This window comes from Arctopsyche grandis, chromosome 13 (genome assembly GCF_051622035.1).
Source record: "Arctopsyche grandis isolate Sample6627 chromosome 13, ASM5162203v2, whole genome shotgun sequence".
Lineage (NCBI taxonomy): Eukaryota > Metazoa > Arthropoda > Insecta > Trichoptera > Hydropsychidae > Arctopsyche > Arctopsyche grandis.
The window spans coordinates 19281785-19303062 of NC_135367.1; the positions used below are offsets into that span (position 1 = coordinate 19281785).

Consider the following 21278-nt stretch of genomic DNA (forward strand, 5'->3'; position numbering starts at 1 on the left):
GCTTATTTGTTGTGACGGATCTGATAGATCGCCTTCCTCCTCCTCAGTTTCTCGCAAATTCGAGTTATTAGCATCACGGCTTTGTTAAATCTTATAAAAATATGCTACCTACGCAATTAATGTATTTCTTGCAAATTTGCTGTATATCAAAATTTTTGTCGATTGTCCATAGATGTCTCTATTGTATTCTATGTTTTTCATCTTATACTACATATATGTACTATGGCCACGGTGAAGTGCACTGGTACAGAGCTATTGCATACCGGCAGAGAGGTCTCTATTGTATTCTATGGCCTGTTACGTTTGAAAAATTGTTAGTACTTTTGTACAAAAATAGTCTAGTAATTCCTGTTATGGCACATATCGTCGGTGTACGGAATCGAAAAATTTATTTGATTTTTATTTCAATATCTGGACGTTTGTTAAATCCAGATCGACCGTCTCCTATTGGAGTTTTCCAATTTGTCTAGCTTTATTGTTGTGACGGTTTTAATGAAATCGTCATCCCCCTTTCCCACCTCTCGCAAATTCGGATATTTCAATTTATTGATTGTTGCATGCCATTTGTATGCTTGCGGTTTGTAATTTATGTCTGTAGAATGTGTTTGGATATGCACATACCTATTTATTTAGCTACTTTTAAGGGCGACTTATTTTGGCCCTATATATATATATATATATATATATATATATATATATATATATATATATATATATATATATATATATATATATATATATACATATGTATATATATACATATGTATGTAGATATGAATATAATATGACAAATAAATACTTGTTTTTATGTATTTTATAAAATGGAATTTTGATGAAAATTGTGTTTTGTATCATATGTGAATTTTATTTATAGTTTAGATGGCTTCACATTCGGGGAAATTCTATTATTGATTATATGTATTTATAGATTTTTATACGTTGAGCTTTTTAAACATTAAAAATAATGCTTGAATTATTATTTTTTTGGTTACAGTAGAGAGTTTCAATGGTTTCTTTTTTAATAAAAATATTGAATAAAGATTGAGGTAGGTTACGTTTAAATTAAAATATAATTTTTATTATTATTAAATTGTGTTCCTTTCTGGAAGTTTTTGAACTGTTCTTTTTTAATTTAATTTTAAAAAAGATTGCTTGAATTTGAAATTGGCGTCCCGCTTTTGAATTCACATTATTATTGCGTTGTAAATAAAATCTTGATTATGTTATCAATCATTTTAGTCATGTATCATATGTACAAATAAGTAAGCGTATCTTTTTTATAAATATAGTTAATATTGTTGGTTATTTAAGATTGTAATATTTGTATAAGCGATATTATATTAAAAAAAAGATTAGTAAAGTAAGTTCATGATAAAATTTTGCAAATATTTATCGATCTAGTATAGGAAAGTGTCAATTTAGTACGGTAATGTCGGCTTTTTCCAAGAAATTTTCTTAACAGTTTATTGAAAATAGACTTACACAATTCACAACGTGGATCTTAATCACCTCTGTAATCTGAATCTATTTTCTAAAACATAAATGTTTAAGCCGCATTGGTGGCTTACTAAAGGCAAAGTCGGGTTAGGTTGAATTCATTGTCTCTGAAAATTTCGCGCGTTACATAATCGCGGAAATTTCGTAAAAGGTAAGCGTTTTCTATTTGATAATTTTTTCATTTCCATTTATAATCCTTTACATGAAACGCTCGCAGCCGAAAGAAGTGGTTTAAAAAGCGCAGAGCGAAATCCAATTACCGCTTAATTATTGCTAAACGAATTTTGTATTTGCAACTCTCATTTCGAATACCGCCGCATCCTCACAGTACATCTTGTATGTATGTATATACATGAGATTAAACAATTTTTTTTCGATTATTATTATATATACATATGTACATGTGTACATAGGTCAGCTGGTGTAATTTGATAATTTGTCAAAGTAACATGATTTATGATCACGAAATATACGTATTAGTGATTGTAAAGAATCAGAACTATGTTTTTATAGTTTTTAATGTACAATTAAGTGAAGTTATTCAACTAGCTAATGAAATGTTTTTTTTTTTACGCGGTTTTGTATGTAAATATATGTAGGGTTAGGTGTAATTACATATATACATTGTATAGTCGGGAGGTTTCTATTGGACCATTTCCGAAAACCGTCTACGGTCTAACTTAGAGTATAAAATTTAGTGGTTCTAAAATGAAAATTCTAGATTTATATATGTACATGGTGACAAACAAAAAAAAAAACAAGGATGCATTTTTATATAAATAATAGAAGAAGATGTACTCTCAAATTCACTTAACGGTATCTCATTCATCTTAACGACTCACATCTTTAGATCTCATATTTTCATTAGAATCGATAACGTTTTCCCAAAGCAAATTTTCTTTTGAAAGCCCACTATACTACTACTGCTGATCTGATTTTTTTCATTTTGTTCGAACATTTCAAGAGCGAAACCTCATACATGCATATATTTTTTTTGTTTTTAAATTATTTTTACCACGGTTTTACCAAGGCGATGCCATGAATATAAATATAAATATATATACATAAAAACTAAATATATGCATATGAATATACATATATAATATGATTATAAATTTGAAATTGAATTCAAATAATGGTCACAAATCAGATAATTTGGCAAAATCCGATAGGAAGCGATCGACCTGGAGTCACATATATCCAAGGTCTCGCCAGCAACACCTGGCCAGGGCTCAACCCCTCAGTTGTTAGCATAATACACAAACCACTGAGCTATGTTGCTGGTCAATATACATACATATGTATATATTAAGACCTTAAACTCATCTTACAAGCAGAGTTTAAGGTCTTAAGACTGTTGGAGGATCTTGAGAACTGTGGAGGATATTGAATTAATGGCTACATACGTACATACATACATACATATATTGTATGTATGTATATTTAAATGTATGTATACGAATATACATAATTTAAACTTATTGCGAATACGAAATTTGTTTTTGCAAAACTCTATTTTTTTATATACACATATATGTATACCAGGAAGGCCTAACAGGTAAACCCCAATGCGCCTTCCTGGCCGATTGATGGATCATCTTAACGACGGCCCACCCTTAGATCTAATATTTTCATTAGAAACGATGACATTTTCCAGAACTGAATTTTCTTTCGACAGCCTACTATATTGTTTGAACTATTACTGCTATTGCTTTGATTTTTTGTATTGTTACTTTATTAGTATTGTTCGAACGTTTCAAAATCGAAACCTCAAACTTTATCTTGGCGGACTTTATTGAATACTGATATACATACATATGTACATATATATATATATATATATTATTTCAACTCCTCTCATTAGCAAAAATTTAATGAATACCCCAGCATCATATTAAACGACGCACACCCTTAGATCTCATATTTTCATTAGAATCGATATCATTTTCCCAAACTAAATTTTCTTTCGACAGCCCACTATACCGTTAATACTATTACTACTACTATGTACTACTACCACCACTGCTTTGATTTTTCAACATAATATCGCACACCCAACATTCCAAAACCATACACACACACACACACACACATACATAGTCTTCAGACTCGCCGACCGCGGACTCATTACAAGCAGAGAAGAGTCTCGACGGACGTTACACGTATATTGTACGGGTATGTATGTATATACGTTTGAATGTATGGATGTATACTCTCAACTTTTCCTATTTTCCGAACGTGTCGGGGACGGAACGCGCACCTAGAGAGCGGATACGCGCGCACATACACTCGCACACACGGACGCACACAGCTCAGCACGGCTCACGCGCACAGGCGCGCCGCTCACGCTAACCATCACGTGTGGACGCCGTATTTTCGCACGTACACATCCAAGATTGTTGAGCGTGTTCTGTACGTACACCGTTTGTGTTTCAGCCCATCTTGTGGTGTTTGTGGCGGATTGCGCGTGCGCGAGCCGCGGCCCCGATCGAAGGGCGGGCGGCTGCGCGCGGCGTGCCTCTACCCGGGAGCTTCGGCCCGGCCGCACACCCACACCGCAGGCATGGCCGACAAGAAGGTGACGGAGCAGTATTACGCGCCGCCGCCGGAGCTCAGCGGCTGGGAGAGCTTCAGACAGTTCCTATGGAACTCGGAGACCAGCCAATTTCTGGGCCGGACTGGCACCAGTTGGGGTGAGTGGAAATTTTCACGCGAAAACGCCAAGTTCCGGCGACTCTGCGGCCGGACGCCGCGCGGTCCCCGAGCCCACCGCATAGCATCCCCTTTCGATCGCCCCGCCGAAACGCATACAAAATTCAAATTTTTCGCATTTTTTTCACCTTTTTTGAAGTATATGCGCGCGCCACCCCTTCGTTAACTCAGTCGGTCACTTTTCAGACGACGCCCCCCACCCCCCACCCCCGCCCCTATCACGCGGATCTTATGTAACGCGCGTCATGTCAAATTCGAGCGAAATTTGCTCGAATAAGCCAATATAGATCGAAATCGGGCGCAAAATCCGGACTTTTCACTTTTGATTTATTATTTGTATGTTGCGTGGCTTTTTTTTCAGTACTATTCCGTTGCATTAAATGTGTCGGTTTTTGAACGCTTTTGAAGAATTTTTAAATGTTTAGAATTTTGTAGGTGAATTTTTTAATGTTGCATGTTTCAGGTCTGGTATTGTTCCGGGTGGTGATTTTTTTTTTTTTTTTTGTTCCTTTCGATTTTCATGAATGAAACTGTGGTTGAATTCGGTCGAAATTGATGAAATTTGTCGGTTGGGTATTCGAGGGTGAGGTTGGGGTGTGAAATTTTCAATTTGATGATGGGTGTGAATTTTTTGTAGAATTTGATTTAAAAATTGTATGCAGACGAGAGTCGGGCGCGGGAAATTTTTATTAGGATTCCGGATGCGGATGCGGTGTCATGATATCATATTTAATCATGAACGGATGTGGTGTACATATTTAGACGTTTTATCTTATATGGATGTATGTTGAATTTAAAATTATTTATTTTTATCGACCCGTCGAATTTTGCCGGCTTTTTTTTCAGTTTGTCGAACAATGACGTAACTCTGTGGGTGTAAGGTTAGGTTTTCTTTCGGGCGATTTGAGGATGGGTTCGGTTGGTTTTTATATTTGGAGATTATTTTCGAGTGCATTGCGTAAGTGCAATGTGCTTTGGTCGATTTCGGGTGTGGATTTCGGCGTGTGTGTGTGTGTCGATGCGTCCGATTGTGATAATTTAGATGATGTTTATGGTCACTTTTTATGTCGCGATGATAAAATTGGAATGGGATTGATTGTTTGTACGCGGGCCGAAAGCAAAACGCAATTTATCACAATTTCAATTAAACACTCGGTGTTCGCAAAATCGACGTCCGGCGAAAAATTATCTCACGAATCGATTGGGCGACGTTGCGTAACTGAATTTTCATAAAATGTATAATCTTCAATAGATTCGTATTCCCATCTACGGAAAAGACTCTTTGTTCCGTTTGCAACAACGATGCTATTTGATTTACGATGAATTTGTTTAATTTATTTATGATTATTTAGATTGAAGACTTTTGGAGGAATCGAGCGAGATGTTCTATGTGAAAAGGGTTGGGTTTTAAAGTAAAATTATAGAATATATCCTTGCAAATTTTAATGCAACTTATGTACATATGTACATATATTTTTAGATGGGGGGAGAAGCATGTCGATGTATTACATAATGATGAAATTGTATTTAATACAAGTTGAATGCCTTTAAATAAAATATTTCATATTCTTTGCCTTTAAATGGAATATTATTTATAGATAAATGTATTTCATCATTAATTTTTTTCAAATGGAATGGGTTTTATATGCGGAAGTTTGAAAAATTTTCCACTGTTAGATTTTTGGCTGGGCATAGAACTGTAAAGCAATATTCTTAATGTTTCAAATTAATGATTATGTTTGAAATTTTCGTATTAAATGAGATAAAATTCATTTAGAAAGATGTACAGGTCCGAAATTTAAACCATGGCGGAATACGAAAGGCGCATGCGCGTACCGAAAATTCTACTGAAAGCTTTTCCAACGGGCTGATTTCCTTGGAAAATTTAATTCGATCTATATCAAGCATTGATTTTATACATCTAGACATTGTAAAAGAATCGTTTTTTTTAACATATTTAAAATGTGTGTATTTCATAATGAATACGACGATTTTAAGCAGACTTATGTAAGTATGAAAGGAGATTTTTTCTGTACATAGTGCAACTATGTACATACATAAAACTGTCTTTGTATGTACTTAGCAATTTCAACGTCGACTAGTAATACTAAAAAAACGCAAACGATTAATTTTAATCAATGCGCGATTAACAATTTACTTTGTGAGACTCCTATATGATGATTAACTTCATCAACATACATGATGAAACGGCTGGTGACAGTCAGTATTATCCGCATAATAACCGACGACGACAGTGTCGTATTGAAGACAGAATGGGCGAGCACACGGGTATCAATTCCACAATCTTGAATTAACAATCGAACCGCACACACGTATTAAAATTACACACAAATATTTAATCAGATGCGTGCAAAAACGTCCGATATGCATAAGTATGTATGTATGCGAGACACACGTGCAGACTTATTCCTCCGGTTGCGTAACCCCAGTGTCGCCGTCGAAGACGATCGGTCGCCCTTTTTTCGCATCTTTCCTCGGTCTCGTTCAATGTATTGTATGTATGTATGTAAGATTTGGTCCAGTTGAGATTTGGGACCAGCTGACGGGTAAAATGGCGCTGATGCCGCCCCGTCCCCGTCGGATCGAAGTGAAAATTCGGGATTTACGTAACTGACTTTTCGCGATCGCGTACGTCTGGGTGTTTTCCACGATTCCCAGATCCACTCCCCGGACAATGGTCGAATCTGAGCCATGTAATAATATGTAAGTATATTTAATGACGATCGATGACTGTCCGGCTGTCTGGTGAGAGACAGAGATAGAGAGAGCGCGACATCTCGTCGTTTGCAAGTGTGTAATTATTTTGTAAGTGGTGTGTATGTATGCATATATACATATATATATATATATATATATATATATATATATATATATATATATATATATATATATATATATATATATGTATACATATGTTTTGTGTGCCATTTAGTGCATGGTATAATTTTCGTTGAATCGTTGCAGTTGCATAATGACGATCAAAGGAGCTTTGAAATGTTCAAAGTCTATACGTATGAACATACGTATATGAAATATCAAATGTGTCCATTGTAGTTATTATTGATTTGAGACCATTTAAAGTTTGAATTAGAATTTTCTATGGCAATAATTTTATATTGTAGCTTGTGACATAACACGTCCAAATGTGTGCTTTGATTGAATAGTAAAAAAAAAAAAACGCTATTTTGTAAAATGGAACGCTTTATGAATCATCAGAACACAATTTGAAATCGATTAGTGTTAAATATGTATAGAGTTCGACGTCTTCTATTTTTTTATAGTGGCACTTTTGTAAGGAAACGCCCTATGAAAAATGGTAAAAGTTTGCTTTTTGTTAAAATTTTAAACGAATGAGTCAAATTTATTAAACTATTTGGTAGTCGGTATTATCTATATATACGTATATATTATTATTACGACATTTTTGTTAAAAATTGTATGTAATTGTATTGTATTCAGTTCAAAAATGAAATTTAAAGTCTGCCGTACATACATATAATATATACCGTTACGTGATCAATAGTCGGAAGGCGTCTCGTGTCCTTATTAATTTTTTCATTCAAAGTATAGTAACACGTATATGCTGAACGATTTCGCTTTCGATTTAGCATTGTTTAGTCGCTGGCCGTTTAGTCGTGCCTCGTACTAATTGTCTAATTAACTTAAGAGTACTGTGCAAGTAAGTGAGTGGTTCTCGTTGGGTAGGTAACCGTCGCGCGAACTTATTAAACTGGTCCGCATTGCGTCCTCCTTCCACATACAATGTATGTATGTATGTAGATAATATGTACATAACTATGCGAGTCGAAATCGACCAGGTTAATGACTAATAATTGTCCGTTGGTCTCGTTTTCATCTCCCTCGGACGCGAATATCCTTCGTGAGAATTACCATCGATCAACTGCTAATGGATCTTCCTCGCCGTTCGCGTTTCGCCTAATCAATATCACTTGAGAGTTTCAGATGCAACTTTATCACCGGACCAACATTGAACTTTAGTTTATCGCCGTGCAGTATGATAGGGCGATGGACCCACTATCGATCCGTTTGAATTTTATATCGTGTTCTAAGGTTAATCGAGAGTACATATGTACATATATAATTTGATTCGGAATGAAATATAGTCGGTTTTTAACAATGTTTCACTCATCTCGGGCAGTATGCAGTTATATAGTACGAGCAAATTGTGTTCGATCGATTTGGAAATGTATGTATGTAAGATTCGAGTTGGGTTTAGATGTTACATCATCATCATCAGCGTCCGTCGATAGATAAAGGTCTGTCTGTCTGTTTTTGAAATATTAATCGCGGCTGTATCTTTTTGACGGGAAGCGTCTTATCCAGGCCGTATATCTCTTGCCTGAGCCCTGGATTTGTCGGGTGGTATGAATGTATGTGTGTATGTTTGTGTTGGCGTTATTAAAATTAAATATTCCCGAATTCTCCTCTCATTCGGAATGCTCAATCGCAGACGACCTTTTCAATTGACCCGGTGCTTCTTGTGCCGCATATATCAATTTTGAATCGGTCCGCGGCCGACATGTCGTCGAGCGTTTCGATCTTGAATAAAATCACAATTTCGTATTTTGGCCAAGTGAAATTCGATTGTGTACGTATGTATCTAGGGGGTAGGGGAAGAAGAAGAAGAAGAAGATGGAAAAAAGAAGGCGGAAAAATGTATTCCACTCGGAAAAAGTGTGAGCGTTTCTATATTTCGTGCGTTCCCCTTTGCGTTGTTCGGTGGATTCAATGTTGCAGAAAATTAAAAAGAACATTCGTAACTCATTTTTTTGACAATGAGAGAGTCATTTTTCGGTTTGGGATTTATCTTTTATTATATTTTTCGACTCGAATGGCGGCGGAGGAGAGTAGAAATGCGCGGTTTGCGACCTACTAAATTTTCTGCAGACGATTTCATCGTCTTCTTGTCTTAACATTTTGTAACGGAAGCTCTTCAATTATAGATGGAAAGGCTTTGAAGTGTATTAATGGGAAAAATCACGCACGTTCAACCTTCAAGATATCATATCGGAATTGGTTTAATCCATTCGTTTTTTACTAACCTCCTTTTTCGTGCTTAAAATATAGGGTGGCTTATCTCAGTTAATTCGGGTTGCGTGCATGCACCTACTTTTAAAGTCTATTTTTACGGAACATTATTTATTCAAATATTTACACACGAAGGGAAATATAAGGGCAATTCAATACAAAGCAAAAACCAACGACTAAAAAGAAAATCGTTTTCATTCAACAATATATATGTATATTCAATGAATATATATAAATATATGAATGTATATATTGAAATAATTGATGACATCTATCGTTTATTGTTGCATAATTTAAAAACATTTCTTACTATGAAATGTATTTGTTATTTTAATAATAATAATGGTGATGTAATAATGCCAAGATTGGATCGTTCGCAATATGTAATCTCGGAATCTCGTAGCCATTGGCGAATTTTACGAGCATCATATGTTTGTATGTACATACGTATTTGCTCGGTTATTTGATGTAACCGAAAAGGAGCGAATATAGTAAATACATATGTACATATATACACACGTATGCATACCAAGTGGTGGCTTAAATTAGGGATGATTTTTTTTCCGAACGAGCTGGCGTCTCTTTGGGGGTTGTATTTTTAAATTAGTCTATATTTAGTATCGCTTTTGTATTCGAGGTGAATTTAGATCAGGCCTATCTGGGAATTTGGTGTCGGTCCAAGGTCCACGCTCGAGATGTGGGAGTTGAGGGTTCGTTCAGGGCTGTCGCTGGGCGGCCAGGCGGTGGGGCGGCTGCCTGTCCTTGAACTCTCAGCCTCGCGCCGCCTGCATTTGGCCCCCTGGAACCACCCACCCACCCACCAGCTCATCCGAATATATATACATACGTGTGTTCGCACACACGCAAATACAGGAATCCATATTTTCGTCGTGCCCACTTCCTGAAAAACAAGTCCACATTTGGGAAACTTCGGAAAAATTTGCGTGTGTGTGTGTCTTTTTTGTGTAGGGAAATAGGGTGTGATGTTTAATTTATGAGATTTTTTTTTTTGAGTAAGTCGTGAAGATTTATGCGAAAATAAATCGACAGTTACGATGTTGACTTTATTACTTCGTATTTACGATCGTTGAACATTTATTTTTTTACGGTTTATGTACATGACTATATAGGGCACTCCCGTGAAAATTGCTTTCGTTTTTTAATGGTTTAAGTATGCGCAAAAGGTTAAGGTTGAAATTATGATTTATAAAACAGCTTATGTAAGGGTGTTAATTATTATTTTACTTTAAACAGCACTTCAGCGGTATTAAAACATGAATTTCTTTATGAAAATGTGGAATATTTTATATACATATGTATATTACGTAAGTAATTTTAAAGGAACTAAGTTACGTAAGTCTGTCTATACAATATAAATTCATTAATTGTGGGAGCAAAATATTTTATAACAGCAGTATAATTCGTTTATTACGGCCATTTTGTGTGACAGCATACAAAATTTTTATATATTTTTGAATAAGAGCAAGCAGTATAGATCGGTGGTTGCGTTTATACCAATCACCGAGAGGTATCCGGGTTCAAGCCCTGGGTTAACCTCATTTGCAAAGAATTTATTCTGAGTATTTATGTAGTGCTGCTGGTCACACTTGGATATTTGTGACTATAAAGTTTTAGTTCAAATCAAATTGGTTCACATTTATGATTTGAAAAATACATTTTTCCGATTGCTTCACAATGCAGAAGTCTAAATGCAGGAGAGGATATAAATTAACAATATTTGCGGATTAAAATTTCTCCAAGGAACTTTCTCCATAAATAAATCAAATAAAATCGGCAAATAAGAGAACATTTCCTAAGATGAATCAAGTATATGAAGTAGCTAGCAGTATAGTTCGGTGGTTGCGATAATGCTAACCACCGAGAGGTTCCCGGGTACGAGCCCTGGGTTGAACTCGATTGAAAAGAATTTATTCGGAGTATTTCTGCAGTGCTGCTGGTCATGCTTGGATCGTTCCCTATCAAAGTTTACTAATTTATTTGATTTCATTATTTAAGCGGTCATCATAAAATTGGCAAGAACCGTCCTCATTATGTCATCACCATATGAATATAGTTTTAAATTTATAATTCATAAATTTATATAAGTTTTATACCATAGCTGTCGCTCAGGGGAACCCGTAATGGAAACCCGTAATGGCATCATGGGGAAATATAATTAAAAGACAAATAGCTTTAATGCAACACAATACATAATTATTTGGTATTATTTAATTCATAGGCGATATATTTTAAGTATATCAAGAATAGACGAAGTCGCTTAAATGTCTGAATATAATTTTGAAAAAAATTATAACGAGTAAACTCGCTAATAGATATTTCGCAAGAACTCATCGTCAATGTAGATCAAGCTTGTGATATGCGTGCGTAAGCAAATCCAGTTTCAAAACGGTCGCTAATCAACGCTAAATAAGCACTGTTGATCGCTTAAATGGAGGCTGCATAGAAGCAAGCGCTCCGAGAATCGTTCTGGAAGGTCTTCGATTTTTCACTCTCGCTTCGATGCGGCTCTAGGAGGAGTCGTCCTTGAGGCTCGTGATTGAATCCTCTCGGAAAACAGGGGTGGTCGTATTTAGCGGTCGCGAAAGGGTGATTCAACCACCCCATCCCCTCCCCTCTCGCCGCATTTACGACGACCCAGTTAGATTTATGTATGCCGGCGGCTGTGTGTCGCTCGCAAGAAAACCCAACTTTCTCCCAACCACCCTCCGGGCAACTTTTGTTTTTACGATATTCATAAATTGCCGTTTTTATGCCGTGGACCCACGCACACCCTCACCTGACGACGCCCCATCCCTTAACCCCCCACCCCCACCCCTCCAACAGCCTTGGAATGTTAAGTCGTCGTGGTCGCGACCTCGAGGACCAACCCTACATGTACTACCCCCTTCTCTGTAAAGAACCGTGTTCAGGTATTGAGCCAGCTCGGTCTGCATGTTTTTGGTAGGTTTTTCGACATTCGATTATTGATCCGACGTTGTGATGTCAGTTTGATGAATTTTATATCGCCACGCTTACATTTGTGTGGAATTTTCTTGGAACGAACAAATCTATTATATGTATGTATGTATATACTATACAGGCGTATCGATCGTTCTATGTATGTATGTATGTGAGCTGAGAGTGATTGTGATTCAATTGTATGGGACAGGTGGAACTTTTTCAATCGATCAATGATGTATTTCTGGGCGGTTAAATATTTTTCAATTTGGTATAAACCAAAGCTGTCGCGTTCAGATGATGATATTGTATTTGTACTGATTTGATTTAAGTAATTATCCGTTCAGGTTTTAATCTTGAGCAAACGCTTAAATTATTCATTTTATTCAATTGAATGAATTGATGAAAATGTTTCGGCATCGAGATTCTTTGTTTGAAATTAGGCGATAGGAGGAATGGATCGATTTGAAATGAAGCCGTACAAATGTGTCAATAATAAAAATGAAATTAAAAATCGATTAATGTTTTATTTCAGCGTATGATTATAATGCATATTTATAAAATATTGCAGTTACAATGTGATAAAACGATTGCATTTAGAGCGACCCGGATATGTATGTACATAGTTAACAGTAGTAGTGTTTGTTCGGAACGAGTTGTAAAACCTGCTATAGTAAGTATTAAAATGTATTTTATTATTATATAAATTGTAAATACATTTAAAGAATGAAATATGTTGTAAAACCTGTTTTAATAAGTATTAAAATATATTTAATGAAAGATAGTAGATGTTATCTATTTATGCAGCATATTATATGCATATTTGTAATTTTGATAGAATATCGATGGCGAGAAGGTTTACGATAGTAAATTACAATTATTATTATTTTAAGTGCGTCAATTTGTATAAAAATCAATTTTCTTTTTAGTTTCGGTTATATTATATGTATATGTAGGTACTTGTGTGCCGATTTAAATCGCCCTACTAACTCGACACTCCGCCGGTTGTTTTATCGATTCGTAAATTTACCTCTTGAATCGTCCGATGTAATTATTTCTGAATTAGGTCATCGCGAAGCAAAGTGTAGATACGAATTGAATATATATATGTATGTGTGTAGGTACGAAAGGTAAAAAATGAAGGTCGCGTTGATTACGCTTCGAGGCGTGCCATTGTCGAATTTTAATCTGATAAAAATTGCCGTTGACTATTGCGGGGTGCGAAAGGTGAAAGGTTTACATTTGGGAAATGTCAGAGTTTGAAGTTTGAAGGCTTTCGAAGGAAGGAAGGTTCCGTGTACCTAACACCAAGGTTGGCCATCTTCTCGGGGAATCCTCCCGCCTGCCCCTAAAAATGGCGAGATCTAACCAAACGACCGAGTTTATTTAACCTATGACATCGCCGCTAATCCCAAAGCTTTCGGATTATATATTTCGAGGCTATTATAATGCAAATCGATTTCAAGTCGGATTTATTTCATCCTCTTATTATTCTTATGGAAAATGTGAAAGTTCAACAGTGGATTTCTCGACTATTTATAGGTAGAAGAAGCAGGTGTTGAGAATAGTGATCGATTTGAACTAGAAATGTCCATATGTCTAGTTATGCGCGTTGAGATTTAGATCTGGATGTATGTATATGATTCTGGTGGTGATTGACGCTATTATGATTAACGTGATGTGAATTGGATTCAAACAAAAAGCGGCGGTGTTGATGATTTAAATTGGTAAGTCAAATGTGACCTGTTATTTTGGTGGATTCCAAGGTGGATTCTATATTGTGTATTTACAGGTGATTTGTGCGTTTCGAAAACCAAAATGGCCGTCGGCGATATTTTATCATCATCGCCCGAAATGACCGTGGAAAAATGTGTTTTCCTCGTGTATTTATCAGAGCATATTTCAAATTAGTCTGTAACGTATTTTTTTCACCCTCCCAAAGGAAAGCGAATGACATTTGGCTTACGTGTTGGTTTTTTCGAAATTGGTAATTTATTTTCGTTTCGTGTGATGTGCTTATAATATGAAAATCGATGGGCATTTTTCGAATTCAGAATATGCTTTCAGAGACAAGTTTATTTTGGGATATTTTAGACGTGAGCTTTGAACTTTATCGGTCGGGGAAAATAGGTATGCAGTAAATGATTCAATACTACATTATAGATTTGATATGAGTCACAGTTGTGCTACTATTATTAAATTTTGGTTAAAAGGATACTCCTTTTATCTTTCATTGTATTTTATTATGAATAGAGGATATAATCTCCTATGTTTTGAATGAATGTTGATAAGAGCTATCTGTATGATAAAATATCAGTGGAGTGACCAGAAATTTGCCCACATGCAAAAGTTACCAAAGGGCTCCCATTTTTTTTAAATTAACTCAAAAATTTTAAATTTCCTTCCTTGATTTTAAATTTGCAAATATTTCAATAATCACAAAAAAACAATGAAAGGACTCGGATTCGTCTACTCATAGCGTTGCTTTTCGAATTTTAGGATATAAACAAAATATTAGTATACAAGGAGCGTTTAAGAACCGTGACTATTTATGAGAATTTTTTTAAACACACTTAAGACTGTTAAAATATATTAATATTTGAAGATCTTTCTGGGGGGGGGGGCACGATCCAAGGGCCTGCATGTACCGCATCCTCCCGCGTTATGGTATTGATCGCAGGATAAATGTCTGGTAATTTATTTTAAATGTTTTGTTATTGTTGATTGAATGATATGTTGTAATATACATACATATATGGTAGTATTATTAAGTTTCGTGTTGGTTACATACGAATACCGTCATGAAAACATGCTTACTGTTGAACGCAGTTCAATTATTCCCGCATGGATCTGCATTAGGATGATGTCGAACTATTTAACCCCAATAACATCATTTGTTTCTCATTATTGCGCTTTTATTTATAGCATTCGAAAGTGAACACGTTCACACTCTTGTTCTCATTTGACGGATGATTTATGTATATTCGCACATACTCGTAGATACATTTATAATAAATCCCACAAGTGTCGTTTTCTTGTGGAAAAGGTTTCCATGAAAGTTTCTTTATAATAGTTTGATATATACGCATATATGTATATAAATATATATATATTTTGATGCAATTTAAGTGATTGATACGCTAGTTAGTTCTGGTGGAAAAATTCAGTATATTACAATGTTTCAGTCGGCTCCATGCTCAGTATAGTGTGTGAGAAAGTATTGTATACATAAATGTGGATCAATATTCGCAAGGCTGACCCGAAATAGAAATATGGCTCCAAGGTTTCACTTAAAATTTTTAAACGATCCACCAACACTAGCTAGAAATATAAGGACGTGGAAATGGAAGCATTTGAATGCTTAAATTTAATTAAAAATTAAGTAGCTAAAGTCAAATGTACATATATAGAACATTATACCTATACAGCTTAGCTTGAGATCTCTTCTGAATTGCTGTTCAACAAATATATTTTTTTATAATTACATATATACATCATATTATTTGTATGTGCTATGACAGGAATTATCCCAAGGCACATATGCTTAGATTCTTTTTAATAAATAAAAATAGTACAAAGAATGGCATTACATAAAATTAAAAAATAGAGACATATTTTGATACACAGCAAATTTGCAAGAAATTCATGATGTAGCTAGCATTTTATAACATTTAACAAAGTCGAGATGCTAATAAACTTGAGTTTGCGATAAACTGAGGGAGAGGATACCGATTTATTGAATCCGCCATAATAATTAAGCTAGAAAAATTGGAAAATTCTAACAGGAGACGGTCGATCTGTGTTTTAATAACCACAAGTTTTCACCAGCAGCATATTTGGCCGGGACTTAAACTCACGATATCTCTACTGTTATGCAATAGCTCTACCAGCAGACTGCACTATTGCTTTTTTGCCATTGATAGTACATATGTAGTTTCATTTATATACGAAATTTCATAAATTTCTGCTTACTGACTGTAAGTCAACAGGCTAATAAATTATCATTGATCCAAATATGCTATGTGAAAGTTAATCGAAAATATGCACCTACCCCTAATATGTATATGTTTCATGTAAAAAAAAAATGTAGACACAAAAAGTGTGTGTTTTGAGTGTTTTTGTGGAAGAAAAGTGTGTCGGCTATTAAGAGTGACACGCATAATGAGTGTTGACGAGCACTCGCTTAATTAAACGTATCGGTTTATAAATAGTGGCGGCGTTGAAAGGTGTTTCGGTGGAGCGCCCCGTGCGCCCCCAGGGGGCGTAGCACACCCCTTCTCCTCTCACCCTGTCGTCGGCCCCGATCTAATTAGTCGATGGGCCGGTAACGAGACACCTCTCGACAGCGAAGACCACTTCTTACTATGATGCATATGTGTGTGTATGTATCACTTTGAACGAACGCAATTTAATATCCTACGTTTACGCAAATGAGTGTGATAATTGCGCTCTTGCGGGTGCTAAAATATTGCCAAAAGGGTAAATGTTAATGCGAGTGACAAAGAATAAAGGAGAATATTTTGTCTATATTATGATTTTAATTTTAGCAAGATAATATTTTAAATGCATATTTTGAATCCGGGTTAATAATATAACATGTTTGCAGAAAAAATGTTTTAAAGAATAAATTATTTTCGTGAGACTTATTTTATTTGTGTTGAAATTTATACAGTGTTCGATTTTAATTTAATTTAAAATTTAAAAAAAAATGTTCCTTCTCTGAAAATTTTATAAATGCTAGTTTTTGCTGTAAGTATTGATTTTTTTTTATCCACAATAAGTTTTATAGTTCTGATAGTTACAGGTCCTGTGACCATTATCTATTTCGGTCCTGTGACATTTATTTAAATTTCAAGACATAGTAGGAGAATAAGCTCAAACACCTGTTAAATATTTTAATTTAAATAATGTAATATCAAATGCCAACAGTATAGCTCGGTGGTTGCGTTAATGCTAAACACCGAGAGGTCCCGAGTTCAAGTTCTGGTTTGACCTCTATTGAAAAGAATTGCGAGTATTTCTGCAGTGTTGCTGGTCAGGCTTGGATATTTGTGACTCCAAGTCGATCGTTTATCATTAGAGTTTGCCGATTTATCTGATTTCATTGTTAACAAGGTTTTATTGTTCCACATCAAATTGGCAAACGATCTTACCTATTAGTATTTGAATATAATTTCGAATTTCTAATGTATAAATTTATATGAATACAAATTTAAAACATAGGTGTCGCTTAGGGCAACTGTACTGGCACCATGATAAAATATAAATTAATTAAATAAAATTGTAAAAAAATTGCCTCATTTTGAACTTTTCAAAAGTACAGATTATTTCAAAATGTACCATTGTACATGTTTAATTTTTTGGCAAAAGTGATATATTTAATGCCTCTCTTAATATTTTATTAAACTATTTAGCGTCAAACAGGTATATCATTAGTTCCGGTTGTTTACTGTCAGCACTAAAAAGAGTTTTATAGATGTTGTAATTTTTATGTAATGGTGTCATTATTGTCGAAATGGGCCATAAGTGATCTATCTACAGATTATTTCACATTTATTGTGTGCGCCGAACTACATATTACGTTTAGGTATTTGTGATATAGAGTATTAGGTAATATTATATAAAAGGAAGTTCGCCTCGTCTCGAGTAGGTATCATACGAAATGATAAAAATTTAAGCTTTATATCCTCCGACTGGAGTCGTGCGAATTCCAAAATTTACCAGCACAGAATAGAGCCGTGGATGGTTTAGTTGAGCTATTTCGAATATTGGAATTCTCAAGATTCCGCGCCGTTGGCAGAGAATCGTCGGAGAATAGACGGGGTTGTTATAGAGCTCTCTGGCATTGCTTTGAATCGTGTCGATTTTTATTTTTATTTTTTAATCAAAACACGTCCCGGCACTTTGCCCCGGCCCGAATAATAGAATTTGGGGATTTTCGGGGCTTAATTTCACCGTCACATTGAAGAATTGCTATAAAAATGAAATTAATTGCCGTAATTTGAATATAGGGTGGAAAACGAGGCAATTGAAAATTCGCTTCAGCGATTTTTTAATTAGTTCTTTTTGCGCTATCTCGGCGAATTTTTTTTTTTTTCAATTACATCACATCAATTGTGAAGCGATTTTTATATATAGAATATTTGAACGCTTTAAAAATGTAAGACGGAAAATTATTATCAGTGATTTTCTTTTATAATGAGCTTAATATACATGCATATTTTGAACACGTCTATTATTAAACGACGTTGAAATATAACAAGTTGTATCAAAAGTATATTTTATTTGAATTTATTTTTGAAAAGTAATTTTTTTTCGCCGCTCTATGCGATCCATTTTGATAAAGCCATGCGCGTTGGTAAATAGGGTTCTTTTTAAAATAAAATGCGGCCTTTTTTTTTTTGGGGGTTTTTCCGGGGGATAAAAGGGCGCCGGGATTAAGTAGTGGCCGATTACCATTTTAAATTTTCTTTACGGTATTTTCGCTCGCGAATAATATGTATAAATTTAAATATCAGCGAGCGCCAGCATACGTATAAATTATCAATGATAACGAAACAAAACTTTCGCCGGCGTGCAGCAAATCTCATTTGCAATATTTCACGCGGATTCAAATGCGAAAAATAAGAAGTGCTATATGTATAAAGTGTAGCGCCGGAGCTGGAGCTTTCGCTCGAAGCTTTCGCGAAAAGAACGGACAAGGAATTAAATTATAAAGCTCTTTTGTTTGCCGGGGAACGCTGTGGGGATTTGATGTTTATTTATGATAAAGGAAAAGGCTTAACCACCGTACGATTCTCGTCGCGTTAACCCTTAACGGACCGTATTTGGAAGTCTCTTTATTTTTTTCTTCTTCTCCTGTTCTGTTTCACCCGGGATTAAGTCGGTTTTGTTTCCTTATATCGGATACAAAGAGACGTTAATATTCTCCGAAGTGAATACATATGTAATGTTTCAGTTCATGAATGTGTTTATGTATGTATTAGGTATATTGGGGAAAATGCGTGTTTTGTCACGCGATATTAATTTGTATTAATGGTATTTTTCGGTATTCGCATATAATTCATTATTAATCGACGTCGTAATTTCACAATTGAAAAGTTGTAAAAATCAACATTTGCGTTGCTCTTTCGTGATCTAAATGGTCTTTCGAGTGGTTTCATTGGTTGTTGTATGTACTTTGGCAGTTAATGGTATTTGTCCGCACAGATAAGGCATTTTAATCTTGGAAAAATAATTTTATAGTGTGTGTTTGTAAGGCTTATATATATAGGTACATACATATATATAAAAAGCAAGAATTCCTGTAGTGGCTTATGGGAGTGATTATTAGTACATATGTACATATACCTAAATTAGAACTATTGAGGAAAATTGCTCAAGTTTGCTCGAGTAAGAATGTATGTTTTTGAAAGGCTTTGATTTTCTCCTGAAAAGATATTGGGTACATATACATATGTACATAAGTACATATATGAGTGTTGTATTTTGAGATTGCGTATTTTCTTTAGCTTCCGGAAGTTCTAATTAAAAGACTTGTGTAAATAAATTAAGATGGATGTTCTATTGACAGATTAAACACGGTTAGCAGTTCTTTTCTTCGAAATTAGATGCCATATGTTTGTATGTATTCTTATAGAATCAACAGAATTTTTTTAATATAATCAAGAGTTAGTACTTTTTATTACAGGTTTTCCCTGGCAAATATTTCGATAGGAATTGGATCTATTATGTATGTGATATACAATTATAAAAAAATAAAGCCTCTGGAAAATATCTCGATTATTATGTACGTAGAAGAAAAGCTGATATTACACACGGTAAATTTTCAAGTGACTTTTAAGAGTCATTGAAATAGGCTGATGGTCGCGATCGGAGGAACATAGGGTGACTTGATTTCAAAGGTGTAGGATATCGCGTTGATTAAAATTAGATGACGGATATGAAAAATGAATATGATGCAATGATTTTTCACCACTGTATAATTATTTTCAGATTAAAATCTCATTCAATTTCTCGTAGTAATGTAAGTCATCGTCTAACACGCGAGAGGCAATCTCCGAGTCTAATTTCTGGGCTTATATTATTAAATGATTCACTACGAAGTGAAGCGATTTATTACTAGCAGAGACGTAAAAAAATTGAAAATATATTCGATTTCGTCGATGATAATGTACGTCTATCGCTGATGATTATTAAATCCAGATCGACCGTCGCCTGTCAATTTATTTATCACTCAATTTATGGATGTAATGGTTCCGATACATTCAACAGCTCGGTGGTTGCGCTAATGCTAACCACTGAGAGGTTCCTGGTTTCAAGCCCTGATTTAACCTCGATTGAAGAGAATTTATTCTGAGTATGTCTGCAGTGCTGCTGATCAGACTTGGATATTTGTGACTCCAAGTCGTTCGTTTCCTATCAAAGTTTGCCAATTTATCTGATTTAATTGTTGAAACGTTTCCTCATGAAATTGGCAAAACCATTCTACTATTTCGGATACATTCTACCACTATTTGAATATAATTTCAAGTGTTACTTCAAAGTATCCGGAAATTTACTTTGAAAAACAACTATGAAATTTATTTTCATAGTTGAAACGATACCTTATTCAATTGACATAACCATCCAACCACTATTTTAATATGATTTAAAATTTAGAATTAAGATTAGATGTCGTTCAGGGGTAAATCTCATAGTGGCATCATGCTAAAATATATTTTTTCTATTAAAAATAAAATCAGTATCCCCTCCCTCATTCGGAAGTTTGACCGGTCCGAATTTGTTGATTGTTACATATGCTTGCGATTATTCGTACTAAGTTAGCCATATTGTCTATTTAGGGTGCATATTCAGGGTTGTGTATGAAATGATTTCACTCTTGCGTTTGTTCGAAATTGTGGTACATGATCTAAAAATCGTTCCGAGCCACAGTTTGACGGTAGCATTAGGGAAAAGGTAGGGTAGGCTCTCGGCGCTAGCGCGTCCTGGATCAATACTGCGGCGCGCGCCCCCTCCCCGGCACAGCGGCCCTGAGGCGC

At 35.1% G+C, this 21278-nt stretch overlaps 1 protein-coding gene across 2 annotated transcripts in view; it reads left to right on the forward strand.

The window, feature by feature from the left end:
- Positions 1–21278, forward strand: part of nrv3 (sodium/potassium-transporting ATPase subunit nervana 3) — a 44522-nt gene that overhangs the window by 1979 nt on the left and 21265 nt on the right. The window contains exon 2 of one of the 2 annotated variants that reach the window (XM_077444659.1): positions 3934–4190. In XM_077444659.1, the coding sequence (XP_077300785.1) occupies positions 4061–4190 (130 nt within the window). In that variant the 5' untranslated portion in view covers positions 3934–4060. Of the gene's footprint in view, positions 1–3933; positions 4191–6437; positions 6499–21278 lie in introns of those variants that run through there. The other variant, XM_077444660.1, reaches the window with a different exon arrangement.